The sequence below is a fragment of the Monodelphis domestica genome, chromosome 2 (genome assembly GCF_027887165.1).
Source record: "Monodelphis domestica isolate mMonDom1 chromosome 2, mMonDom1.pri, whole genome shotgun sequence".
Classification (NCBI taxonomy): Eukaryota; Metazoa; Chordata; class Mammalia; order Didelphimorphia; family Didelphidae; genus Monodelphis; species Monodelphis domestica.
The window spans coordinates 163,230,285-163,256,867 of record NC_077228.1 but is presented as its reverse complement, the minus strand read 5'-3'; the positions used below and the strand labels follow the sequence as shown (position 1 = coordinate 163,256,867).

Genomic DNA, 26,583 nt, shown 5'->3' with positions numbered 1-26,583 from the left:
GTCAATTAGGTATACCTTATCTTCCCACCCAGACTGTAATCCCAGGACCTGAAGTGATACTTAGTGAATCACTACATTGGTAGACTAATTCTCTACCTTTTATGTATTTCTACATTGGAAGTCATATCACTTTATTTGATCTGTTTCCTTACCCATAAAATGAAGGGACCTAACCAGATAGTCCTGAAAAGCCCTTGCAAGTCTAAATTTAGAAGTGGAAGGAATGAGAAGGTTATGTACCTGAGCAAGAAGCTTTAAGGTGCTATATGTACCACAGGTTCCCTGATCCATGTGATTAAGTATGTGGCATTTCAGTGGGTAGGGCAGCATGAAGATTGCAAACACTACAAATTATGGACAAATCTTTTCCAAACACACAATCATATTCTGAAAAGTTACCTTTCCTGACACCGGATGCCATCTGTAGTGATATAGCCAAAAAGGAAGGACGGACAAAAATGTTAAGCAGCTGATTCTTGTAGCTTACACACATAAGGATAATGATATGCCGGAAATCGAGTCCCTCAGCATTTACTGGTTCTCCATTTTCCTCTTTCAGAACCACTTGATCCTTGTTAATACTGACGATGTTAGAATGCAGAAGAATGGAAGAATGTATAACTTCATCAGGAGCTATATTATCTGCACACATAAGGACAGAGGATGCAGGCAGATGACAAAAGGAAGTTGAAAGGAACTCGTTTTGTATTCAGGTCCTATCTATCTATCTATCTATCTATCTATCTATCTATCTATCTATCTATCTATCTATCTATCTAAATGTCTAACTATGTATATAAAAATAGATGTGTATTTAAAGCTTTTAAAAGACTTATAAGCATATTCTACCCTTTAAGGACTCTTACAATCTTTGCCAAAAATAAAGAACAAAACAAAAATGTATCAGCCACCCAAGAAAGCAGTATGATTTGGTTCCAATTTTTAAAAACATTTCCCTTCATCACTTGATCTACCTCACTGCTTGAAGAGTTTTAAAAATAATACATATATGAGAAAAATAGTGATGGAAAGTGTTTTGATCAAACAGATGAAAAAGTTCATATGGTTTCTTTCTATTAAGATATCTCAAACCAGTACTCAAAACATGGGGTTTGAATTCTTGAAATAAAATCATACAAATATCCTAAGATGTAAATCTTGTAGTTTCATTAAGATTGGAGAGCTACTTTATATCATCCCCTTTCAGCTGGCAGTATATTTCCAGGGAGGTTGGACTAGATCCTTGTTGGTGAAGCCATGACATAGGTGCCTAGGCATGCCTAAGGGGGCTGCTCCATTCCCCCTCTCCACTGCACCTGAGGATATTTTTCACATGCCCCACTCCTCTGCCAAGCAGCCCAATGTGAAAACTTCCTCCCTCCACTGTCTAGAGTAATTGTGGGGGGCTCACAAGCCGCTTGAAAGTGCAGTTTGAGTACACAATCTAAAAAACATTCACCAGATGATTGCTACGGCACTGTCTTTCTATGATTTAGTAACAAATACCTTAAGAAAAAAATGAAAGTTTGTCATGACTAATTTGGATGTTCCCTAAGAATAAGAGAAACATGTCACAAGGAGCACACTGCTGAAGGATGAAAATAAAATAAACTTCCAGGATGAAAAAGTAAATATACAAAGAAGTATTATCTTTGCACTCATGTGTTCACACTGAAATAAGACTGACTCTAGGCCCTCATCTCTACCATACTCTATCACAGTTAATCCAAGAAGCAATCCCATAAAATCACTTTGAATTTCATCATCCAAGTATATATGGAAAACCAGAGGTCATGGTTCTTGAAGTTAAGAGATTATACTTCACTATTTTTTGTACCTAATGATACTGTACGATGAGAAGATATTCCTATAATGGAAGCAACCTACATTCAACCTCTGCTGGACGGATAGTTGCATGTAGTTTGCTTAAAGATTTAAGAGGCCATCATAATAACAACATTTATAAAGAGCCTACTATGTATTAGTCACTGTGCTAAGCACTTTACAAATATTATCTCATTTGATTATCACAACAACCCTAGGAAGTAGGTGACATTTTTTTAATTGTATTTTATAATTAAGGAAAACAGGCAAGTAGGTTAACTGACTTGCCTATGTCTCAGCTTAGAAAAAATAAGTCTCTGAGCCAGGATAGGCAAATGATCCAGACTGTGTACTTCTTGAGTGTACAATGCTTTATAAGGAAGGGATGGGGGTGGTAAGCTTGTAAGTAGGTTTCTTTTTCATTCTGTTTACATTCACTCTTAGTTGGGAATTCTGATTTGCTCTGCTTATCTCAGCTGAACATCCCATAAGTGTTATTTCCCTTCTTCCCCCCATCAGAATGAGTAATTTGATGGCAAGAACATTCTTATTTTTCTATTTGTACTCTCAACCCTGTGCTTAGCACAGTTGGTAAATAGTAAAAACTTAAATGCTTTTCCAAGAATGGAAGAATTCTAAGAAGTTATCAGAGAAGGCTTTAGATTTAAGATGAGAAGGCTAGAAATGGGGGAAATTAAAGCAAATGCCTTCCTATAAGAGTGGTTGTTTCTAGTTACAAGTTTAAAAAGACCTAGATAGTGAATCCTTATTTTGTAATAAATGGTGATATGCAATGCAATAAATGGGAAATAATCCCCGCTAGGTATTACTATTACTAGGTAAAACTTTTAAAATGATGGTCATGTTTCCTCTATAAATGGTTATTATTTTGAGGGGGGATAATTCTAATTAAATTTCTTAACAGTACAAACCCAAGAAATTTAAGAATTAAGAAATACTACTCCAACTTTTGCTTTTGCTACACTTGATGCTCACAAGATTATGTTCATAGCTACATAAGAATATTTATAAAACATGCATTAGTCAAGGATTGTACAAAACCTGGCAACTCCTCTAAAGTCTTTTAACAATCTATGGGGGCAAATATGTTGTAGATATTAACTCATTTTTTTTAAGAGAGGAAAACAAATACCCTTTTTTTGGCCTTTCAGTACAATGCTTTAACTTTAAAAGACACTGTACCTGCAAATCGAGGGTCACCATCTTCTCGAATTAAAACATAAGGGGAAGAAAATGTTCAAACTTTCTACATACCAGGCCAAATTAGAAATCCTCCAAAGGCCTGTGTTAAACCTTTCAGCCAGATAGTCTTTTCAACCAATACATCAAAGTCCATTCCTTGTAAGTTCTGAAGCAATATAGTGGCCACTAGAATCCATGGGGTCAGAGCCATATTTTCAATTTGTAGAAGTTCCAGTTTGTATGCAACATCAATGACAAATGCATGCATATCCTCAGATGGTTTCTGGGGGATGTGTCTATAAGAAAAAGCCAGAAAGAGAGATTACTGACTAGGACAATGTCAATAGAGAAATGGATGGGAAAAAAGAGATACTACTCTGTGAGTTATCTTTAAAAAACTGCTAAAAAAGTACTTTCATAGCTTACAAACAAGAATTATTCTGCACAAGACCTTTTACTATAATACAATGGGACCTTAAACCTATCTATTCTGGCAAGGTATGTAGGCACTAGAGAGTAAATACACTCCTATCTTTCTCTAACCTGGATTAGGCACTTTCAGTGTTTTGTAAAAGTAAATAAACATACATATATGATTTGGCTGGCCTATCAGTAATGTTCTGCATCTAGGTATTAAGTATTTCTTCATAATAATGTTTCTTTTGGGCAGCTAGTAGTGTACTGATTCCCTCCTATGAAAAGAAAAGCATATTACCTGGTCTTCTCTGTTTTGCATATATGTCAAGTGTCTCATAATGCTATACCTAGATAGAGAGGGAAGCTGTTCTGAAAGAAACAGTAAGCTGACCTGTTCATTAATTGTTAAAGAATTAAACCAACTTCTAATCCTAAGTGTTGATTATAAGAATTATAATTGTCCAAATTTTACATTTAAGGCAATTATTTTCATACATTTATGAAAACATAGCACTTGATACCTGGGAACCAAGTTATATGGACCCCGACTCATTCTCCCAGTTGCCATGGATCGAAGTGATAAAGGTTCTCCAAAATACACATAAATGCTGCCATAATTCTCACCGAGTACCTTCCTTGCTTTCAATAGACCCTAAGAAATGAAGCAAAAAAAGACAAACATAAATTTGAGAAACGTAAATATTTTAAAAAGAATAATATTATGGCTAAAAATGAAAACAATTACTTACAGTTGTTGATTCTTTTGGCTTAGGAACTCCCAGAAGTTCATATGCATATAGGGTTTCTTCTAATGTTCTATCATAACTGATGCTAATTGGAACAAGGTAGGTGTCAAAAACTTCTCTCTTAAAAAATGGTTCCATTACAATATTGAGAAGACCTATAAACAGAAGAATACGGCTCATATGACTTGATCAAAAAGTCAAATTAAATTATGTCAGTGTAAATGAAAATTTAAATATATACTGTATACCAGCTATAAAAAAATAACACTGAAAACTACTACTATGATCATGGAGGAACAGAAATGATGTTCTCTGAAATACCAGAATGAAACAGCTTCATACTTTCAAAATTAACTTAATTCTCCTTCAATGATCCAATCTGTAAATTGACCTACCAAATTTAGGGGTCAAGGTTTTAGATGAGCGGCTTCTTGTTCCTTCAAGGAAAAATTCAACTGGAGCATAACCATTCTTTGAGAGAGAGAGAGAGAGAAACAACCCAGTATCAGTCAAAGTAGCAAATCTTTATTTTGATTCTCTTTCCCAAGTTCTTTCCTTCAGCCCTCCAAGTAACATTTAACCAGACTTACATTTATTTGTTTGTTTATTTATTTATTTATAAACCTTTACCTTTTTTGTTTCAGAATCAATACTAAGTATTAACTCCAAAACAGAAGAGCAATAAGGGTTAGGCAATAGAGGTTAAGTGACTTGTCCAGAGCCATGCAGCTAGGAAGTGTCTGAGACCAGATTTGAAGCCAGGATCATCCCACCCCCAGGCCAGGCTCTCTTCCACAGAGCCACCTAGCTGTTCCCACCTTATATTTATTCTTAATCAAAGGAGTTGCAATGATCAAATGTAAGACTGTGCATCCCAAACAGAAGAGATGACCAGCCCGCTCAGTAGACCCTAATGACATCTAACAGAAAACTTAAAAAATAATTGAATCTTCGCATGAAAAATGTTTGGTAATTAGTTGTATTTACCCGTAACATGGTTTTTACATATTCAGAAAACACAGACCAGTAGAGTTTATTTCCACCAAATGTACGCCGCATGAAAAAGGCACCTGACATTCGTAACAGCTCACCCACCAATTTCATTCCCAGGAAATCTAAAAACACATAACATTAATGTTAATGTTCATTCACAGATATAGTTAATTTTTCTAAAGATATGAATTCATACCCCAAAGTGAAAGATTATATTTTTTACTGTAAATTATTCTTAAGGTCTATTCTCAATAAAGTGATTAAACATCAGTAAGTAGTTGGATCTAATATAAGGGTAGGAAATAAAAGGCATGGGCCAGATGTGATCCAACAGGCTTTTTTGACCAATCCTGCACAATAGTAATAACAATCCAGCATAAAGTAGCAATGACAGGTGGCTTAATTTACATTCATATATAATTTCAAAGCTCTTTCCTCACAATAGTCTTAATGTGGTCATATCAGTCTCAAAGTGATGCCTTCTACATGAATATGACATTTAACTTACTTTGATTAGGTTACAATGCCAGGTACTACCCACCATTACTCCTATTCCTCTCTTCTTTCCCTTCCATCATCATCATTATTATCATCATCACCATTATCATCATCATCATCATCAATAATAGGTATGGAGTACTTTGAGCTCTGTGAAATACTTTATATATAATTTTAGTCCATTTGAACCTCACAATAACCCTATGAGATAGATGCTGTCATTATCTTCACTGTACAGATGAGAAGACTGAGATTGAGACAGATGAAATGACTTACTTGCCGAAAGTAACATAGGTGATGAGTGTCTTAGGCAAGATTTGAAGTCAGATTTTCCTAATCTCAAATTCAGTGTTCTATCTATTTTGCCATCTAGCTTCTAAATGGGCCAACATGTTGTCCACTAATAGTACTATGGATTCAATAAAAAGAGGCAGAAGTCTTCTGATCTTAGCTGTCATAAACTTGGGTAAAATCCTTAATGGCTGTATGCCTTAGTGCCCCCAACTGTCAGATAAAATTTTTAAAGAACTTTTAGTCCCTGGCAGTTACATTTTAACTTAATTTGGTACATGCATTTAATATTGATACATTTACATAATTGTCTTTCTCTTTAGCTCATCACTTTCCTGAAATATCTACCTAGAATATGACTTGTTAAAAGTAGACTACTTGCCCATTCCTGCTGCAATGACAGGTACAGATAAATCATAGGTGTATAAAATATATGACAGCAACAAAAAGTCAATATAACTTCTATGACTAGGCAGCAGAACAACTGGATGCTCCTGGATAGCCCGTTGTAGCTTTAAAACAAGAAAGAATAGTAGAATTTTAATTATGTTTGCTTTACACATTTTTTCAAATAAGAAAGGATTAGGAAAGCATATCTGTATGTTTGGAGAGGAAATATACTACTAGTCTGATGCATCTGAATTCATACCTTCTCCCCTATCTCTTAAGCTTTGCCTTAATCTGAAATGACATTAAACATACTATAGGGGTACACTCCAGCAATTTTATATGAATTTGATAAATTTGACTGAAATCATGGCTCAAGTGCTTAAAAAGCCTTCTCTAGGACAAAAAATATATATAGAAATCTTAGCACCAGATACCATAAAACCTAAAACTAATCCAACTACATGCAATGATATAGAGAAAGAAAGAATAACAAAGAAATTCTACATTTTAGAAAATAAGTAGGTTACACTGAAGCTTCTAGTTAGCATTAACCAAAGGAACTGCATTTCTGGGAAGAATTTGGCATTTACTCTTCTAAATCTGATGGCTTTCTCTTTACTGTTCCAAATGTCATTTTTTCCTTAAGCTTTCCACACCACTTTTCTTTCCATTCTCTCAACTGAGGAACCTACTTCTTTACTGAAACTACAGTTTTGATCCTGGATCTTCAATGATCACAAGTCTGCTGGATTTATATGATGGTGTCAAGTGTATGTGAGTATCTTTCACAGGTCTGATATCAAGATTGCCAGAAGAGCAATTTTACTTTACAGAGAAAATAAGAGGTAGGTTTAAAGAGCAATATAGAAACCAGAGGACTTATAGAGTAGCTGTCCCCATGTCTGGAATGTTGTCCCTCCTTACCTTTGCCTCTTAGAATACCTGGTTTTCTTCAAGATTTAGCTCAAATCCCATCTTCTATAGGAGTTCTTCTCCAGTCTCCTCCTTCAGTGCCTTCTACTTCTACTTCCCCTACCCCCAAAAAGCACCTTCTCCGAGATTACCCTTCATTTAAGTTGTATATATCTTGTATGAACATATTTGTTTGCAAGCTGTCTCCCCATTAGAATATGAACTTCTTGGAAGCAGGGACTGGTTTTGCCTTTCTTTGTATCCCCATATTCAGTGCTTGGTATGCAGTAAGCATTTAATAAATGTGTACTAACTGTCCCCCTGAGACTGAAGTTAGTCCAGTTCAAGGAGCAATCCCAAGAGTAAATTTAATTAGCTCCTGAGTTATAACCTTCCAGAGAGCCTTAAAAATCAAAGGTTGTTTTTAGGATCAATCTGGAATGGGTAGGTATAGAATGGTTTAACATTATAACTCATTAGGGGACTCACCTAAGATTGAACCTGGTTCCAGAAACTGACCTGGTCTTTGGTATCTGAGTGCATGGGGTCACAAGAAAATTCGTGAATTATCTTGCTTTCATGTTTTCCTGGAAAAGTGAGTTTCTAACAAGTAAGTGTCCTCTACAATTGCTAACTACCTTACACCTTTTGTTCCCTATTATTTCTCCCCATCTAAAATTCTTTAATGCCATTTCCAAACCTCTTTTCCTTTATTCAAACATAAGCTCTCCTGGCAATGCTGATATCAAACCTATGGAAGATGCTAACACATATGGAATACATCAGACGTGATCTCTAGAGACTCAGGATCAAAACTGGAGTCTCAATAAGGAATTTCTGATAAGAAAATGAACAGAATGCTGGTAAATCATCTGGAGAGGTCTAAGCTAGATCTGTTTGAGGAGTCCCAAGCCTACTTCACATGGTTAATTAAGGAAATGAATTAATAAGTATCAGAAGAAGGAAAAAAAAATCATTAAAATGGAAAGCAAATGGAGTACGTGAAAAGGAGAGGTTGAAAGGCCTGAAGAGTAAGGGTTATATGAAATCAAGCAGCTGTTTGATGGAGCACACATATCAAAATACATTATAAAAATAAGCTGTCAAGATCACAGCTTCAAGAAACAAGAAATTCTCTTCTGATTAGCCTTTGTGGCTCATTATATTTCATAACCTAACTTAACCTAACTCAAACTACATGTTGCCAAGATTCAATCTCTTTTAAGCTGACTGGAGAGATGTTTTCAGATATTCCACCAAAGCAGAAAGTTATAAAAGAGTTATGAGTGATTGAGAAGCAGATGCACCTTTTAAAATTAAATATTTATGCCAATACTCACTCTCTGAATGCCTTCTTCATTCACACACACCTTCTCGTAAATGCGTTTAAACACTTTACTTAAACTGAATGCAAAAAATCGAATGGCTCCCAGACGCAATTTGTGAGCCATCTCATCCAGGATTTCAGAAGCTTCCTCTTGGATTATATCAGTAGACTCATGTGTTTCCTTGGAAATCTGGACAGAAAGGGGGAAAAAGTCACTTTGGAAGAAATGACTATAGATATTCTTGTCTTTCAAATAAGAAGGAAGTATGGGATGAAGAGGACTGAACCAGAGTGGAAAAGAGATGCTAAATTCTCCTATCCTTTCTACCTCTACAAAATCTCTAAAATCCATCTCCTTTTCTCAACTTTCACTCTCAGAATCTTAAAAAAGATCCTCTTTATCTTTCCTCTAGAGTCAAAACTGTTGGAATAGTTTCCTATTTGGTTTTTGGACTATAATCTTACCTTCCTTCCCTCTCTGATCTACCTGACTCTGCTCCATATTAGTTTTCTGAAGCACAACTCTGGTTATGCCAATCCACTGTTCAAAAACGTCATTAGATTCCCATTATGCATCAAATAAAGTGCTCTGACAACTTGTCTGCTTCCTCGTTTATTGGCTTTATTTCCCAGCATTTGCCTTCATGCAACCTAGGTTCCAAACAAACATAGGACTAATGAGCTGGTCCCCATATACACCTTTTCAAAAGTCTTTGCAATTTTCTTTCCCTTCCATCTAACTCTTTACCAAATCTTCAAAGCCAAATTATCCTATTTATGTCTTTCTATAAAATGGTCATGGGGAAAAGAGGAGTCCTATGTTTCTTCCTTAGTTTCTCTTCACAGCATAAGGATACCAGTGGCTCCTGTAAGCTAGCCAATGGTATCCCCTTATTTTCACCATGTGAGCAGCAGCCTACCATCTTTGTTTTGAATGTATCATGACTAGCTCATGGCAATGATTCACCTTTCATTGTTCTTTGGATGATTTTTCAATCTCAGTTCTTCAAAGACTGCAGCATTCTATTAAACACTTAAAAACAAATAACATGACTACAAAATATAGGAATTAAAAAAGATGGGCCTTTCAGAGAGATCAATCTATCAATAAACATTTATTAATCATTTACTAGGTAAAAGCCATCCTGTTATGCATTGGGAATAAAAAGTCCCTTCCTTCAAGGAGCTTATATCCCAAAGGGGATGATAATCTATATAACTCAGAATATTCAAGATAGAGAGTAGATAAAAGCAACAGGGGCGGCTAGGTGACTCAGTGGAGCCAGGCTTAGGGATGAAGGGGGAGGGAAGGGAGAGAGAGAAGGAAGAGGGAGGGGAGGAGAGAAGGAGAGACAGAGAGGGGAAGCATTTATAACTGTAGGGTCCAAGAAAGATCTTCCAAAAGAGGTGAAGCTTGAATATAGGGTTTTGCTTTTTTTTTTTTGTTTGGGGTTGTTTTTTTTAAACCCATACTTTCTGTCTTAGTATGACTTCTAAAATAGAAGAGTGGCAGGGTACTTGCTCAGCGTCAAAGCTAGGAATTGTCTGTGGTCAGCTCTGAATCCAAGATCTCCTATCTCTGGGTCTAATTCTCAAACTACTTAGCCACCTAGCTGCTCCCTACAGAATTTTTTCTGTAAATATTTTGCTAAGGTAAGTTTCTTTCCCCAAGCTAATTATCATAAGTACTACAAGATGGCTTCAGACACTTCCTAGCTGTGTGACCCTGGACAAATCACTTATCCCCCATTGCCTAGCCCTTACCACTCTTCTGCCTTGGAGCCAACACACAGTATTGATTCCAAGATGGAAGGTAAGGGTCTAAAAAAAGAAAAAGTACTACAAGATACTAAGGTTTTGTGTCCAAATATGATGGCTCCACTATTACTATCAATGAAACCAGATCACTATAAAAATGTTTGTATATTTGTTGTATAAGGGGCAATAAGGAACAATAAATACAGCATAGGGCTTAGAATTGGGAAAACCTGAATTCAAATCCTACCTCATACACTTAAGTGAGGCTGTGTGACCCTGGACAAATCAATTAACCTCTTAGAATTTCAGTTCCCTCACCTCTAAAATCAACAGAGTTGTAGTGAGGTCAATTAAAATCATGTAAGTAAAGTACTTTGTAAGTCTTAAAGCACTGTGTATGTATCTTTATCTATATTTATTTATATCTCACCTATTATTATTTTTCAACTGTTTATTATCCCACTCCTGGTTTTCATGCTCATGCTTAAAATATGGGGGAAACTATACTCAATATTCCTAGCAGCTTTGTTATAAGTGAAGAAAAGAAACAGTAACCACCACCAAAAAAAAAAACAAAAAAAAAACCAACCTGGAAACATTCCAAGTGTCTACTGATTGCTGAATAAACTTTGGAATATGAATATAATATTATTCCACTTAGGGAAAAAATTAAAAACAATGATATAAGTGATCAGAGATTCATACAGAGTGATATAGAACAGTAACAGCAATATTGTGAATGAAGATCAACTGTGAAAGATTCATCTACTCCAATCATTACAACAGCCTAACTAAGACAATTCCAAAAGAATCATGGTGAAAAATACTATCTCCCTCCAGAGAAAGAATTTATAAACTCTGAGTAAAGGCTGAAGCATGTAGTTTTTCCTTTATTTTTCTTGCCCCACCTTTTGGTAAAGTAGCTAATATTGAAATATATTTTGCATGACTTCACATGTATAGTGGGTGTCAGACTGCTTGCCTTCTCAATGGGTTGGGAAGGGGCTGGAGGGAGGGAGAGAATTTGGAAATCCAAATTTTTGAAGGAAAGAATATTACAAATAAATAAACAAGCAAGAAAATAAAATAACAAAGTGACACAGGGTAAAACCAGCAGAATCAAAGAAAAACTGTACGCTGACTACAATTAAATTTGAATGGTATAATTTATAATACTCTATTAGTTCTACTAATAATTCCTGTAATTGCATGGATTCAGTTTTTTTTAACCCTAAACTGTCATCTTAGAATGAATATTATATATTGGTTTCAAGGCAGAAGAGTGATAAGGGCTAGGTAATGGGGGTTAAGTGACTTGCTCAGGGTCACACAAGTACAAAGTGTCTGAGGCTAGATTTGAAGCCAGGACCTCTTGTCTCTAGACATGGCTCTCAATTCACTGAGTCATCTAGCTGCCCCCTCATGGCCTTAGGTTTTAAAAAAGATTCTGTTCGAGATCTTTTCCACAAAATTACTAATACTGAAAAATGTTTTTTATGTGATTGCACATGTAAAATCTGTATCAGATTGCTTACCCATTTTAGGAGGAGGGGAAGAAGAGTGGGATGGAGGGAATTTGGAACTTAAAAAAATTTTAAATTTATTTTTAAATATTTTCCAGGGCTACATGATTAATTTTCTCTCCACACCTCCCACAACACCCCACCACAGCTGACAAGCAATTCCACTGGGTTATACATGTGTTATCACATTTTCCATATTTCCCAGTTATTTCCATATTATTCATTTTTATAGTAGAGTAATCTTTTGAAACCAAAACCCCAAATCATAGATCCATATAAAGAAGTGATAAATCATATGTTTTTCTTCTGTGTTTCTACTCCCACCTTTTTTTCTCTAGATGTGGATAGCATTCTTGCTCAAAAGTCCCTCAGAATTGTCCTGGATCATTGCATTGCTACTAGTAGCAAAGTCGATCACATTTGATTGTGCTATAGATGTTTCAGTTTCTGTGTACAATGTTCTCTTGGTTCTGCTCATTTTACTCCGTATCAGTTTGTGGAGGTCTTTCCAGATCATATAGAAATTCTCCACTTCCTCATTCCTTATAGCACAATAGTATTCCATCGTCATCATATACCACAATTTGTTCAGCCATTCCCCAATTGAGAGACACCCCCTCATTTTCCAATTTTTTTTTGCCATCAAAAAGAGCGAAGTGATGAATATTTTTGTACAACCCTTTTTTATTATCTTTTGGGGAAAAATCTAGTAGTGGTATTGCTGGATCAAAGGGCAGGCATTTTTATAAAGTCCCTTGGGCATAATTCAAAATTGCCTTCCAGAATGGTTGGATCATTTCACAACTCCCCTGCAGTGTATGAGTGTCCCAATTCTGCCACACACCCTCCAAGATTTAATATTTTCCTTTACTGTCATATTGGCCTCTCTGCTCAGTTGTTTTTATTTGCATTTCTCTAATCAGAAGGGAATTGGAACACTTTTTCATGTGATCATTGATAGTTTTGATTTCTCTATCTGAAAACTGCCTATTCATATCCCTTGACCATTTGTCGACTGGGAAATGGCTTGATTTCTTGTACATTTGACTTAGTTTCTCATAAATTTGAGAAATTAGACCTCTGTCAGGGATTTTTGGTATAAACATTTTTTCCCAGTTTGTTGCTTCACTTCTAATAGAATGTGGAACCCTTAAAAAATGTTAAAAATTGCCTTTACATGTAAATGGGGAAACTTTATGACCTCCCCCTGCAAAAACAGGATAAGGAAAAAATATCCCAAATTGTGGCTCCATCTGATAGTATATACAATATTGTCTTAGCAGTCCCCCACCTTTTTACTCTCCAGAACTGTCCCTGGCTTCCTTATTACTCAGTGTTCAGCTTCTTTGTAATGATCTTTTCATTTACATCATTAAGGATTACTGTATACAGTGATCCCTCACCTATCATGGAAGTTACATTCTAGAGACCTTCGGAATAGGTGAAAATCTGAGAAGTAGCAGGAGAGCAAAAAGACCGATGCTATAGTCACTAAGCCAATGGTTGGTCGTCTTTCATTCCATCAGTCAATAATGTACCATGTACAATCTCACATTGGCAAACTTGTGCAAGTGGTAGAGGCATACTGCATTTCCACTGTGTATGGTATGGTATTCATCCACAAAATCCTGTGATATAGTGAAAACTCCACAAGACAGAATTTGATATATTTTTTAAAAACCTGCAATACAGTGAAATCATGATAAGCGAACCACAATATAGCACAGGACAACTGTATATTGTTCTCCTATTTCTGTTTCTTTGTATCAGTTTATATAGATCTCCCTTTTTCTCTCAATTCCTTTGAGTCATAATTTCTTGTTGCATAATATAATAATTCACATCCCATAGTTTTTTCAGCTAAGAGAAAGCTGGCAGTTAAGTTAGGAATAAAGAAAAGAGAAAATAACAAATTCTCAGCATGCACTATTCAGAAATGAGTAGCCTGCCTTTTATAGAAATTGTTTACAACAACAACAATAATAGTGATAATTTGGCATTTATATATAGCACCTATTATATGCTAGGTACAGTGATAAGCATTTTACAAATATCTCATTTGATCCTAAAAACAACCCTGTGTAAGAAGGGAATTTGCATTTTTATTTGATCAATCAGAGATTTATACTTCCCTTCCATTTGTTCTGAATTTGGGTCAATTCAATCAGAAACCAGGGAATTGATGTCCCCCTGGATGGTGCCAGGCTAATTGAGGAGCTGTGATTGGTTCCTGGGGAGTGATGTAAGAGAGCTAGTGGGTGTAATAAGGATTTATAAGATGAGACCCAGCAGGAAGCTGGGGGAGGGGGAAGGGGGGGAGTGTTTTCTTGCTTTCTGAGGCTGAGATTTGAAGACAGACACTGAGTTGTTAGGCTCTGGATTATTAGGCAAGGAATTACTTCACTTCCTTTCTATATTTCTCTCTTATATTCTTTTTCTTACTAATAAATCTAGCTATTAATAGTTTTGTGACTTAAGGGTTATACAATTTTGGTGACCACTCATTCTAATCATTATACCTGTGAGGTAGGTACTATTATTATTATTCCTATTTTACAGTTGAAGAAAGTGAAGCAAACAGAATCTAAGTGAGTTGTGTAGGGTCACACAGCTGGCAAGTATCGGGGGCCAAATTTAACTCAGGTGTTTCTGACTCCAGGTCCAGAATCTATCCAGCTGCCCAAGTGTCTAAAATAAGGAGGGTGGCAACAAGAATGACATAATACTCTCTCTGTTCAGAGTAGCTGTTTAATAGGTATCTGCTGAATTAAAATAAAAAGCTCAGGAGAGCAAAAGGAGAGACAAGTTCCCAATAATGGAAGAACAGGGCAAAGAGCAAATCCTTGAATACAAAGACAAAGAAAGCAACTGAACTATGAGTCTGAACTCAAGATTATTATAAAACAGGGTGCTCTAATCAATTGATCTAAATAAAAAATATCCAAGGGGAAAGCATTTGTTGGATGCCTAAGAAACAAAACATAGAATAAATCTGATTGTGGCAATTAAAGTAATCACTCACCTGCTTGACGATATACTGAACCTCCTCAGATTTGAGAACAGCACGTTTAATTTTTTCTGGCTTGCAAGGGCAAAGCCCTTTGTAGACAGTAGGTGTATAGCATTTCATTGCATATTTCAAGTCGCTGAAATGCCTCCTCTCTTCCAACATATCTTCAAATTCATCCCATTTTTTAAGTTCTTTCTGTTGTAAAGGACAAAATAAAGAAAACAGTGAGAGTATGACCTTAAACTTAAGTCGGTTACATTTTAATTTCTAAATTATGTATGATGATTATTACATAAGGGATATTTTTTCCTAGTAGATACATTTTTTCCTGATATAAAATTTACATGTATTTAAAAAACAAGCACATAAATATGATTAGGCCTAGCAAACACGCCGAACCACCAGTAATATCTTCTGCACTATTATCGTTCTGCCAATACATCAAAGTTATAGAAGAAAATTGGATCAAGGTAAAATAACACCTTGTTTGGTAAAACTAAACAAGTATCATACTAATAAAACACCAAGCTTTCATATAAAACAAAGAATCTGTTTGATTGAACCTGCATATTTACAGATTTCTTCTGCCTTCATGATGTTCTTTAGATTAATCTAGGCTTTATATTCCAAGGGGAAAAAAACAAATATAATCTGCCACTTCCTCACAAAAATGTCATTTGATCTTATAGATTATTTAGATGACAATGTAGTAAATGACAAAGTGGAAAAAAACACTGGATGTGTGACTGTGGACAACATGCTTTTATTTCTCTGATACTTAAGTTCCCTCATTTGTAAAATGGGGATAATAATACACAACCTATTTTATGTGTTTGTTGTAAAGAAAACACTTCATTAAATGCAAGTAAATATACAAATGCATTATAAGCATATGTATTAAACATAGAAATATATTTAAATAGTGCATTTATATAAACAAAGGTGCTACACATACATACAAATGCAAGCTATTATTATCAGGAGGAACATTCTATATAGACAAAGGCAGATTTTACCAAATTAGTAAAATTGATAACACAAATATATTTGTCTTGAAATTTTTGTCAGTTACCCTTTTGTTTTTTTAACTCAATTTTATTTTATTTCCCTCCCTTACACATTGAGAAGACAAGAAATAGAAAGCCTTTTATGAAATAATAGAAAATTAGTTTCCATTAGCCATGTTGTAGGAGGAAAAAAAGAAGAAAAACAAAGAAAAAACATGCTTCCATATACATTCTGAATCCATCAGTTTTCTTTTTTTTTTTTAAACCCTTACCTTCCGTCTTGGAGTCAATACTGTGTATTGGCTCCAAGGCAGAAGAGTGGTAAGGGCTAGGCAATGGGGGTCAAGTGACTTGCCCAGGGTCACACAGCTAGGAAGTGGCTGAGGCCGGATTTGAACCTAGGACCTCCCGTCTCTAGGCCTGGTTCTCAATCCACTGAGCTACCCAGCTGCCCCCCATCAGTTTTCTATACAGAGATAAATAGCATTTTCCAGCACAAGTCCTTTGGAACTGTAGTAAATTGTTGTGGTGATCAGCAGTTATCTTAAAAATAGTTTTTAAAAGGCTATTCAAAATTTTATTCCAGCTTACTTCTATTTAAAGAGTTTAATTATTAAAAGTCAAAGTATAGGGATAAAGCTCTGAAATTATGTCAAAGGAATTATGTTAAAATAGTTATACACAAATGGTAAGAGATAATGAAAAAGGTCAGAGTTGGTGACAAAGTTAAAATTGTCCTTAGACAAATTTATACAGGGTCTTAAAAATTGATATAACTTTTAAAAATAATTTCCTCTCTCACCCATCACCACTATCTCCCCCACTGAGGAAAAATAAAACACTTATGCAACAAATAATTTAGTGAAACAGAACATGTATATAAAAAATAAGCTGAGCATCATGCTTCAACATTAGTCCTGTCAAAAAATAATTGGATCATTGATCACTTGTTCGTTTCTTTATGTTGTTATTAATTAATATTAATTTACCACATTCTAAGTTTAACTAAGATTAATATTCCTGATCTTTAAGAAGGTATGGTTTGAAGGAAGACATACTTTTATTACTAAATGAGCTTGTATAAGGATATAATCAATATAAACAATACTACTAACACACTTCTTAAAGGAAATCCATGGCTAATTAAAAGGGATGGGCTCATCAATATGTATAGGGAAAAGTAAGTTTGTGGAAGATGAAAGTTACCGAGATTATAACATGCAACTGGATGAAAACTTTACTACATAAGCTATATAACTTGCACATGTACTGCAAATAGACAATAATCAGAATCAATTAAAATAAGAGTGCATGGAGAGGACTGAAGGAGATGAGTGATCCGAACCCCACAGTTCAGTTGTTACATTCAAGGGTTCACTCAGAGTCTTCTGATGTAGTGACTGATTTCTGGGGGCATCTTCTATTACTTTCAGCTTTTTAGGCTGCCTGGAATTATGCTGGTCCTTAAGCATTTTCTCTGGCAGATCTGCTTTTCCCAGTCCAGGTCACTGGAAACAACTTTCCCTAAAATTGCTTTTAAAAAACAGATCTTAATACAAAGAATTTATGAATTTTTAGGATAGCTTCATAGTCTATAGATGATGGCTACCAGGTTTGAGTAGTAGATATGAATAGTATGGCCCTCAAAGGAAGGGAGGTTACTGAATGTGGAAGTAGGATGAGAACATGGAAGTGGAAATGGAATGGGAATGGGAATGGTGAGCAAGAAATATTTCCCTACCTCAACCAGTAAGCTAAGGGGAATGAATCAAGGTGTAGCTAATACCAGAAAGAGGTGGCTAGGAGGACTACATCATCAGAGGAGATCAAGAGTTCAGCATTTCAGTGACTGCTAGAAGATGGAGGGAGAGAAAAGACTTTGAATAAAGGTTAGTTTGTTGCCCATGGCATAGGCATTCCAGAGGGCACAGTGGAAATGGTGGGTGGCTTTTGTTTGGGACTTTGGGGTGGAAATAAGGAATCAGAAGGTAGGGGATAGAGAATGGAGGTTGGATGATGACTAGAGGGATTCAGAATCCCTGGGATCAGTTGGGTATAAGTGACAATTTCATTACTAACTAGAAGGAGCTATTCCTCATCTCGGAGTTCAGACACAAGGAGAGCAGCACTAGATGGTCAGATTAGAGGCCCCATTTCACTACACCTCTTTCCTCCAAAGGCTGGTGATTAGGCAAGAGACGGTGTAGCAGGAGATGGAAGTCCTACTCTACCCACTTTTCTTCTTCACTTAAGGGACAGGCATAACAGATGGAAAGCCTTCAAAGGGAAGACTGTTCTTTGTACTGGAGTCTCTTCACATCTTAGATAGATCAGGCAGGCAGCTACATGTGGATTTCTTGTGGGTAGGGGTAAGTTGTGTTTGAGGTAAATTGTGTTTGGGGCAAATGAAAGTCTCTCAGCCTCATGCCACTTTTCTTCAGGGGAAACACACAATAGAAGATAGAAGACTTGGTCAGTGGAAGCTCTTGATCCTGTTTATTAGTCAAAAAATATTTAAGTGCCTACCATGTGTCAGGCTTTGAGCCAGGCTCTGGGGCTATAAATGTGAAAAGGGCTAGGCAATTGGGGTTATGTGATTTGCCCAAAGTCACAGAGCTAGGAAGTGTCTGAAATCATATATAAACTCAGGACCTCCTGACTCTAGGCCCAACTCTCCTTCCACTGAGCCACCTTGTTCCCTAACCTTAGAACCAATAGAAGACAAAAAGAAAAACCATAAAAGGAAGCTGAAAAGCAGGGTGAGGTGAGAAATAAAGGACCCAGGGGAGAAGTCAGTTAGAGAAATCCCAAAGTAGTGCAGTCAGTATTTTTGTGGTGACAAAGAAATGGAAATTAAAAGGAAACTCAATTGGGGAATGGCTGAAAAAAAAATGTGATATATTATGATGATGCAATTCTATTGTGTTATAAGGAACGATGAACAGGATGATTTCAGAAAGAGCTGAAAAGACCTACATGAACTGATGCAGAATGAAATAAGCAGAACTGGAAGATAATTATACACAGTAGCTATAATACTGTGGAACAATCATATGTGATAGAGTTTGCTACTAAATAACCAACAATACAATGATCCAGGACAGTGTTGAGGGACTTGAGAAAAAATGCTATCCACCTCTAGAGAAAGAACTGTTGGAGTAGAAATGCAGATGAAAACATATGACTTATACTTATTTATTTAGGCATATGTTTTGGGGTTTTGGTTCCATAAGATTATTTGCTTGTAAAAATGAATAATATGGAAATATGTTTGGGATGATAATACGTGTATAACACAGATTGAACTGCTTGTCAGCTTTGGGAGGGGGAGGGAAAAACAATATAGATCAGATGACTTTAGAAAACTTATGAGGAAATGTGTTATTAAAATAAAAAATTTAATAAAGAAAAAAATGGAGTACAACCAGTTGAGAAATGAGGAAATATTCTGAGCTGGGGTGTGGAAGAGAGATATTGGAAAGGTATGCAGCCAGACAGGAAACAGCTGGGTAAAGACCTGTCAGTCAAATGAGTGTACTCTGACTTGGAATGTTACCTGGGAAAGGCAGTTGGGAGCCGGACCAACTGTGGGGTTACCTGGTTGTTCCTGATTGCCTTGTATCAGGGAAGGAAGAAGCTGATTTCTCTCTTGGACTTTGGAAAATCAAGCTGGAGGTGGCCTGGTGACTTTGAAGGCAGAAGGACAATAGTCCAGATATCTCTCTGACTTGCTCTGTTCATGATAGTGACTGAACTCCAGACCTATCAGACATTTCTCTCAACATCCTCCAACCTAAGGCTCACTATAATATAGGGAAATCCCCATCCCTCTTATGTCCATTCTCTATCCTTTCCTGTTTTCCTCAAATAAACCCCTTACTTAAGATAAAGAAGAGAAAGACTATTTCATTTTGAAACATCATAGCTCACCCAGAGTGATTTAGAAAGAAGAAAGGGGGGGGGAGGGGAAGCTGAATAGGCTGAAGAAGAGGAAGGCTGGAAGAGGGAGGAAACAGGAGGGAGGGTAAGCAAAAGAAGATAACTGCCTGATGTTAGTTATCAATTAATAACCAAATATAGTCTATTATTATTATCTATTACTCTCCTTAAGTGAAGGTTTAGAGTTCCAGGTTTCACCCCACAATTAGAGAGGCAGACTGTAGTGATGAGGTAGAGTATTAAGGCTGATAAGATCATAAAGGATGCAGAATATCTCAATAATGAGCTTCCTGAGGCATAGTCAAGCAAGTCAGAGAAGTCCCAAAATAGTAGGGCCAGAGGTGGAGCCAAGCTTGAGGCTAGAGATCAGGCAGAAGTCTCTCCTATGAAGCAACTAGATGGCAGGAAGACTCATCTTCCTGTTCATTTTTGGTTCAAATTTGGTCTCAGACACTTATTAGGTGCATGACCTTGAACAAGTTACTTAACCCTATTTGCCTCCATTTTCTCATCTAGAAAATGAGCTGGAGAAGCAAATGGCAAACCACTCCAATATCTTTGCCAAGAAAACCCCAAATGAATTCATTAAGAATTGAACTGGACTGAACAACAACACACAGTATAGTCTTATCTAAGGCTAGAGTTCAGGTTGGTGAAGCAAGGGGTGGAATCTCCTACAAGTTTCCAGTAGGTAGAAGTAGATCAAGGTAGATGGCAGTCCGTCAGACCCCTTGCAACCTTCCCTCAGGGAGCACACACAGAAATAGATGGAAAACTGGTTAGAGGAAAATCTTGCACCTCTTTTCATCTGAGGTTACAGAACAGGCCAGTGAAGTAGAAGGTAGAAGTCACTGACAATAGAATCATTGTATATGAACTATAACATTCTAGTTTCTCATATGCTGCTTGAGGAAGTGGAAATAGTATTAGAGGAAAAAAGGGAAAGAGCACTGTGTGAAGGGAACCCTCTCCCAGGATCACGAATTTGGGTCTGATCTGCTTTCCTGTGCTCCAGCATGGGTCACAGGAGAATGACCTAGGTCAGTGATGGGCAACCTTTTGAGCTTGGTGTATCAAAATTGGCCAAAAAACTGAGCATAACTAGGAGGTGTCACTTCAAGAAAAATATGTCCCTTTCAGCATGTGGCCCCATACTTCTCTGTATACTGCCTCATGTGGCTGTGTGTCATCGAAAATGTCTGTGTGTCAGTGCTGACACAAGTGTCATAGGGCCATCACAGACCTAGGCACAATGACCTGGAAAGGATCAGATTAGGATCCAGGGTAAAGGAGAAGGTGGGGGGTGTTCCAGGAAATGGGCTCTCTCTATTCTTTTGGATACATGGGGAGAAGACAATGGTTGAGATAGATAGCAATGTGGAGAAGCACCCTGGAGATTAGAATAGGCTTAAATCTCTATCTCTATGTACTCTATTTCAAGTAAATATTAATAAACTCTATGGAAATTAAGGTCTGGAATTTTTATTTAATTTTAATAGCACCTAGGCCAGGAGTTAGATATATCTGAGTTAAGAGACCAATTTTTAAGTTTTCTGAAAGGAAAAAGACCAAACACAAGGAGAAAAAAATACCATAGACTTTATTGCTACAAAAAAAGCAACTAAGAAGATATTAACTATTGATTTATACATCTACTTTCTCTTTTCCACAAAATCTTTATGAAGATATTTTCTCTTTATTTATTAAAACATTTTTTTTAGATTTAGAATATTTTCCTATCGTTACATGATTCTTGACCCCCCCGCACCCCCAGATGATAAGCAATTCCACTGGGTTATACATATATATGAAGAAATTTTCTACAAGTACTGAAGGCAATTATTATGAAAAATGTAAACAGGAAGAAAGGCTTTCACAAGCAATATTTTAAAGCAAGACACATTTTTTATGGTCAATATGACTGCCTTAAAAGTACAAAGGATATAAAATTCCACAGTATTAATAACTGTCATTTTAAAGGCTCCCTTCCAATTGTCTTTCATGTATGTTAAGTTCATACAAGATCTGATGACAGACACACAACAGAGATGACTGATGACATTCTGGTTATCAAGTGAAGCATAAAATAGGAAAATGCATTCTTGTCAAATATATTAAACCAGTCAGATAGTCACTAAACATTTATTAAGCATCTATTATGTGCCAGAAAGTGCTGAGTTCTGGGGATACAAAAAAAAAAGGAAAAGATAGTACCTGTCCTCAAAAAAACTCACAATCTAATGTGAGATATAGGAGTAAATAACTATGTACAAACAAGGTAAATGTGTGTGTGTGTGGGAACAGGAAATAAGAGGGAAAGCAGTAGAAATAAGCAAAGTGGGTGAAGGTTTCTTGTAGAAGATGGGATTTATTTGGGACTTGAAGGAAGAAGAGATGAAGTGTTCCAGGTATGGAGGACAGCCAGAAAAAATTCCCAGAGTCAAGAGATGCAGCTTCTTATTCATGAAACAGTGCCACTGGAACAGATTAAGTAGTGGGAAATAAGGTAAAAGGGTAAGGTATAAGACTGGATAGTGTGAAGATTAAATTAACTCTCCCCTGCCCAGTTTTAGATTTAATCACCAAAAGAGTATACAACCCACTCACAATTGAATGGGGGAGGTCTGTGACCCATGTGTGTGATAGTGGGCAACAAATCAGAATCAACTGACTGCCTTACACCCCCCCCCTCCCCCACAGTCCTAAACAAAGCTTTAGCAATAATTGGTACATGTCAAATGGAAGAAAGTCACAGTAAGACCTGAGATATGCAGATCCAGCAGCAGGCTAGAACAATAGTACAAGCATGAACTGATCATGGTCTGCACCAGGGTGGTGGCAGCATACAAAGAGAAAAGAGGGACATATTTGAGAGGTGTTACAGAGGTGAAATCAGCAGACATTAGCAACAGATTGGCTATGAGAGATAAGAATGAGAAGTCAAGGATGACACTTGAGCTTTCTTTGATCCTAAAGAACTGAGAGGATGGTGTTGCCCTCAAAAGTATGTAAACCTTAAAATTTCTTAGACTTATGAATGTTGGAAATTTCCCCATTGGGAAATTTCATACTTGAAAAAAATTTCCTACTGATAGTAAGAACTCTTTTGGAATATAAAACTCCTTGGCGTGGGAGGATCCTTCTCCTCCCTACTTAAGACTACTTTAGGACAGAAACCTTTTGCTAAACAATGGAAAGGGCTTTGACCTATGCTTAAGCATAGAACAGGAAGTTCTTTGAGTCATGATTGATTTTAGAATTGATACAATAGAGATACTTGGGATGACAGAACCAGGTCTTGGAAACTACAATCTCCACCCTACTCAGAGTAACAGGATTTAGGAAGGGCTGCAGCAAAGATCAAGATTTAATTATTTGAGAATATGACCTTCAACAGACATGTGCAAAGGGGGCAGACCTCTGGGCGGTCCTGGGTTAAGCTAGAGCCACCATTGGCACAGGGGAGACATCAACAGTGATTGGTAGATGTGAGAACTGAAGGGAGGGAACTTAGATTGTTTCCTTCAAGATAGTGGGGTCTGAGAGCTCCGAGGGAGGTTGCTCTGAAGGAGGACTGAGGAGGTTGCTCTGAAGGAGGTCTGAAGAGAGGTTTTGATGCTCTGAAGGAGGCTGAGAGGAGAGAGGTCCTGGAGGGAGAGCTCCTGGAGAGGTCTTGAAGGAGGCTGTGGAAGGAGAACTCAGGAGGAGTCAGGAGGAGAATTCTCTGGAAACATTTCTTGAAAGGAGGCTCTCTTGAAGGTGGAGCCTGAGGTTGGCATGAGAAGCCTTACCTAGAGAGATCTTGGGTGAGTGATAAAACCAACTGATTGATTTATCTCTTAGGACTGAGGTCTAGGCCTTATTGGCTTGAGGCCCTTTATTCTTATTCCTTTCTTACTTTCTCTCTTTTTCTATTGATTAATCAGTGTATTATAAATTAAATTTCTCTATAAAACCCAGTTGGCTTGGGCATATTCATAAATTGGGAATATATTCCCTGGCGACCATCTTATATTTATATAAAACCAAGACACAGTAGAAAACATATTTCAGAGGTCATAATTGTTATATATTTCCCTTGCTCCCAAACATTTTAATTATCACAATTTATGGCTCCCACTCTCTTATCTACAACTATTTAAAGCTCAAAACTATTTTAAATCTAACAGTTTATGGCTGACCACGAACTTGGTGAGAAAACCCTCAAAATATTTCTGTGAAATCTCTTCCCTTTATTTTTTTTTTTGCTTTATTACTTGCATATCAGTCAGTTTTGTTTTCTTTTTTTAAACTTGACTTCAAATTTACAGCTGCAAGAACGGGTGAGTAAAAAACCTTTTTTCTCCTTAAATTAAGCTGTTTTAGATCTTAGCAACAGGGCCCTAAGGTCCTGGCTAGCAATTGCCTAAATTAAGATAAAAAAAAAAACCTGGGGAAAGTTCTGGCCTTGTCCTTCTCCCCACGTGTTTACCTTAGGAATATGTGGTTACAACCAGTTCACAAAATACTTAACAACTGGCTAGCCATCACCATGACCAACCTTGTAAAATTTGCACTCTTTTTCTCTCTAAGATTTCTCATACCATGGGATTTATGGCAATTTATAATCAACACAGTACTCCCCCTTGGGATTTGTATTGTTATAGCTATAATATGGTATTTCCTTACAAAACCCACTCCACAGTCAAACCAACTGAGTGTTCCTTCTATTTCTACTACTTCTATCACTCAACAATATGCAGAGCTAAAAACTTGGCTCGAGCTCATAGAGGAAGGTCAGGGAGAGATTGTAGCTTTTATGAGAAGCATTAAAAGAGAATTAAGAACATTATCAGAAACTGGGGACACAGCTCCTCCTGTCAACTCGACAGAACCTTAGAACCCCCTGCTTCTAACCCTCATAATGAACCCACCCCTCCCCCTGTCCCCTTAGTCTCAGAAAACTAATTCTAATCAATCAACTCTAAATTCATACCCCACCCAGGCTTCCAACACAACACAATCAACTTTAAGTACATACCCTACCTCTGAATTTTCTGGCACAATGGGATTACAACAAACCCCTCCTTTTAATGTGCCCAACCCTTCTATGTCTCAGACTTACCCAATTGAAAATGGAGCCAGATGCCTAGAAACAGAGGAGTACCAAATAATTCAGATAGCTTATTTCCTTTAAGGGAAGTACCCACTTTTAATAAAAATGGAAACTTAATATCTGTAAGGCATCATACACCTTTTAGCCCTGAGGATTTAAAAAAATTGAAGGAAGAAATGCCATCATTTGAGGATGAACCAATAATAATTATAAAAAAATTAGAGAACATATTCAGAACTTTTGACCCCACTTGGTTGGATGTTGAGAATATATTAGATGAATTATTAACAAAGAGAGAGAAAAATAATATCGTCTCTCTGGCTAATAAAAAACAAGGTAGAAGAGGACATTATTGGCCAACTGAAGATCCACATTGGAACCCCAATGTTGAATTAGATTACACAAAACTAAACCAGGCCAGAGAAGCATTATTGACAGCCATGAGAGCTTGCTCTGATAGACCTGAAAAATGGTCAAAATTTGAAAAAACCCGACAACATATTGATGAAACACCCTCCCAGTTTATGGACAGACTTATTGACGTAGGGAATACATATATAGACCTTGATTTGTCCAGAGAAAGAGACATTAGACAACTACGTAGACGATTTGTTAAGAATTGTTGTTCAGTGGTAAAGGACTACTTTAAAACTAGCTGCCCTAATTGGGACTCTATGGACCTAGATGAACTAAGGAGAGTAGCAACCTATGTTTATAAAGGTCGTGTAAAAAGACCTGAGGAAGACGATACATCAAATGAAGATTTAAAGAAAGAAATTGAAATGTTAAAGAGACAATTGAAAAATAAGGGAGAGACTATAGCCCCTTTACGGGAATTCACAAATAAATCAGTAACTTGCCACTTCTGTGAGAAGAAGGGCCACAAAATGATGGAATGTAGAACCTTTCTTAAGATAATTGGAAAGAATACACAGTTTAATAATAGCTTTAGAAATAATAACTATAGAAATGATGATAATGGTCATAGAAACCAGAACAGCTATAATGATGATAATGGTCATAGAAATCAGAATTCTAGAGATTCTAGAAATTATAGTAATGACTATGGAAATAACTATTATGAATATAGAAATAAGAACTTTAGAAACCAGAATTATAGAAATAGGAATTGGGAAAATAATGACAATGCTCCAAATGAAGAAAATGATAATACTCAACAGCAATATATGAGAAATGGTGCTCGTCCAAAAAATACTCGAGGCGCAAATGCCCCTCAGGGCTGTGCCCTTCAGGGGGGCGCTTTTCAGGGGGGTGCCCAAGGAATATCCCAAACACAATGATGGTGTGGGGGGGGGGCTGGGGCACAAGAACCAGAGAATACAACCTTTGATTTCCCGGACCCTGATGGCCTACTACCCGTTGTCCCTATCCACTGCCCTCCCCATACTAATGAACCCCATGTTACCTTGAAGGTGGGTAACACTTATTATGATTGACTATTAGACACTGGAGCTACCAGGTCTGTATTGAAGAATGTACCAGATTTAAATTGTTATTCCGTTGATTCACAAAGTGTAATGGGAGTATCAGGAATACCCCAAAGAGTTGATAAACTTGCCCCATGAATGGTGTCTGTAAGACCCCTAGAGGTACAACATTCCTTTCTTTTGATGCCTGACTCCCCTTTAA

At 36.8% G+C, this 26,583-nt stretch overlaps 1 protein-coding gene across 2 annotated transcripts in view; it reads right to left on the bottom strand.

Annotated features, from left to right (window-relative positions):
- The window catches only part of GNPAT (glyceronephosphate O-acyltransferase), a 63,422-nt gene that overhangs the window by 14,192 nt on the left and 22,647 nt on the right, over nt 1-26,583 (bottom strand). For both annotated transcript variants that reach the window (XM_056816150.1, XM_007481627.3), the window contains exons 2-10: nt 14,905-15,087; nt 8,615-8,791; nt 6,355-6,484; nt 5,178-5,305; nt 4,586-4,661; nt 4,194-4,345; nt 3,966-4,096; nt 3,100-3,323; nt 400-642 (exon numbers count right to left, since the gene is read on the bottom strand). In XM_056816150.1, the coding sequence (XP_056672128.1) occupies nt 400-642; nt 3,100-3,323; nt 3,966-4,096; nt 4,194-4,345; nt 4,586-4,661; nt 5,178-5,305; nt 6,355-6,484; nt 8,615-8,791; nt 14,905-15,087 (1,444 nt within the window). The remainder of the gene's footprint in view (nt 1-399; nt 643-3,099; nt 3,324-3,965; nt 4,097-4,193; nt 4,346-4,585; nt 4,662-5,177; nt 5,306-6,354; nt 6,485-8,614; nt 8,792-14,904; nt 15,088-26,583) is intronic.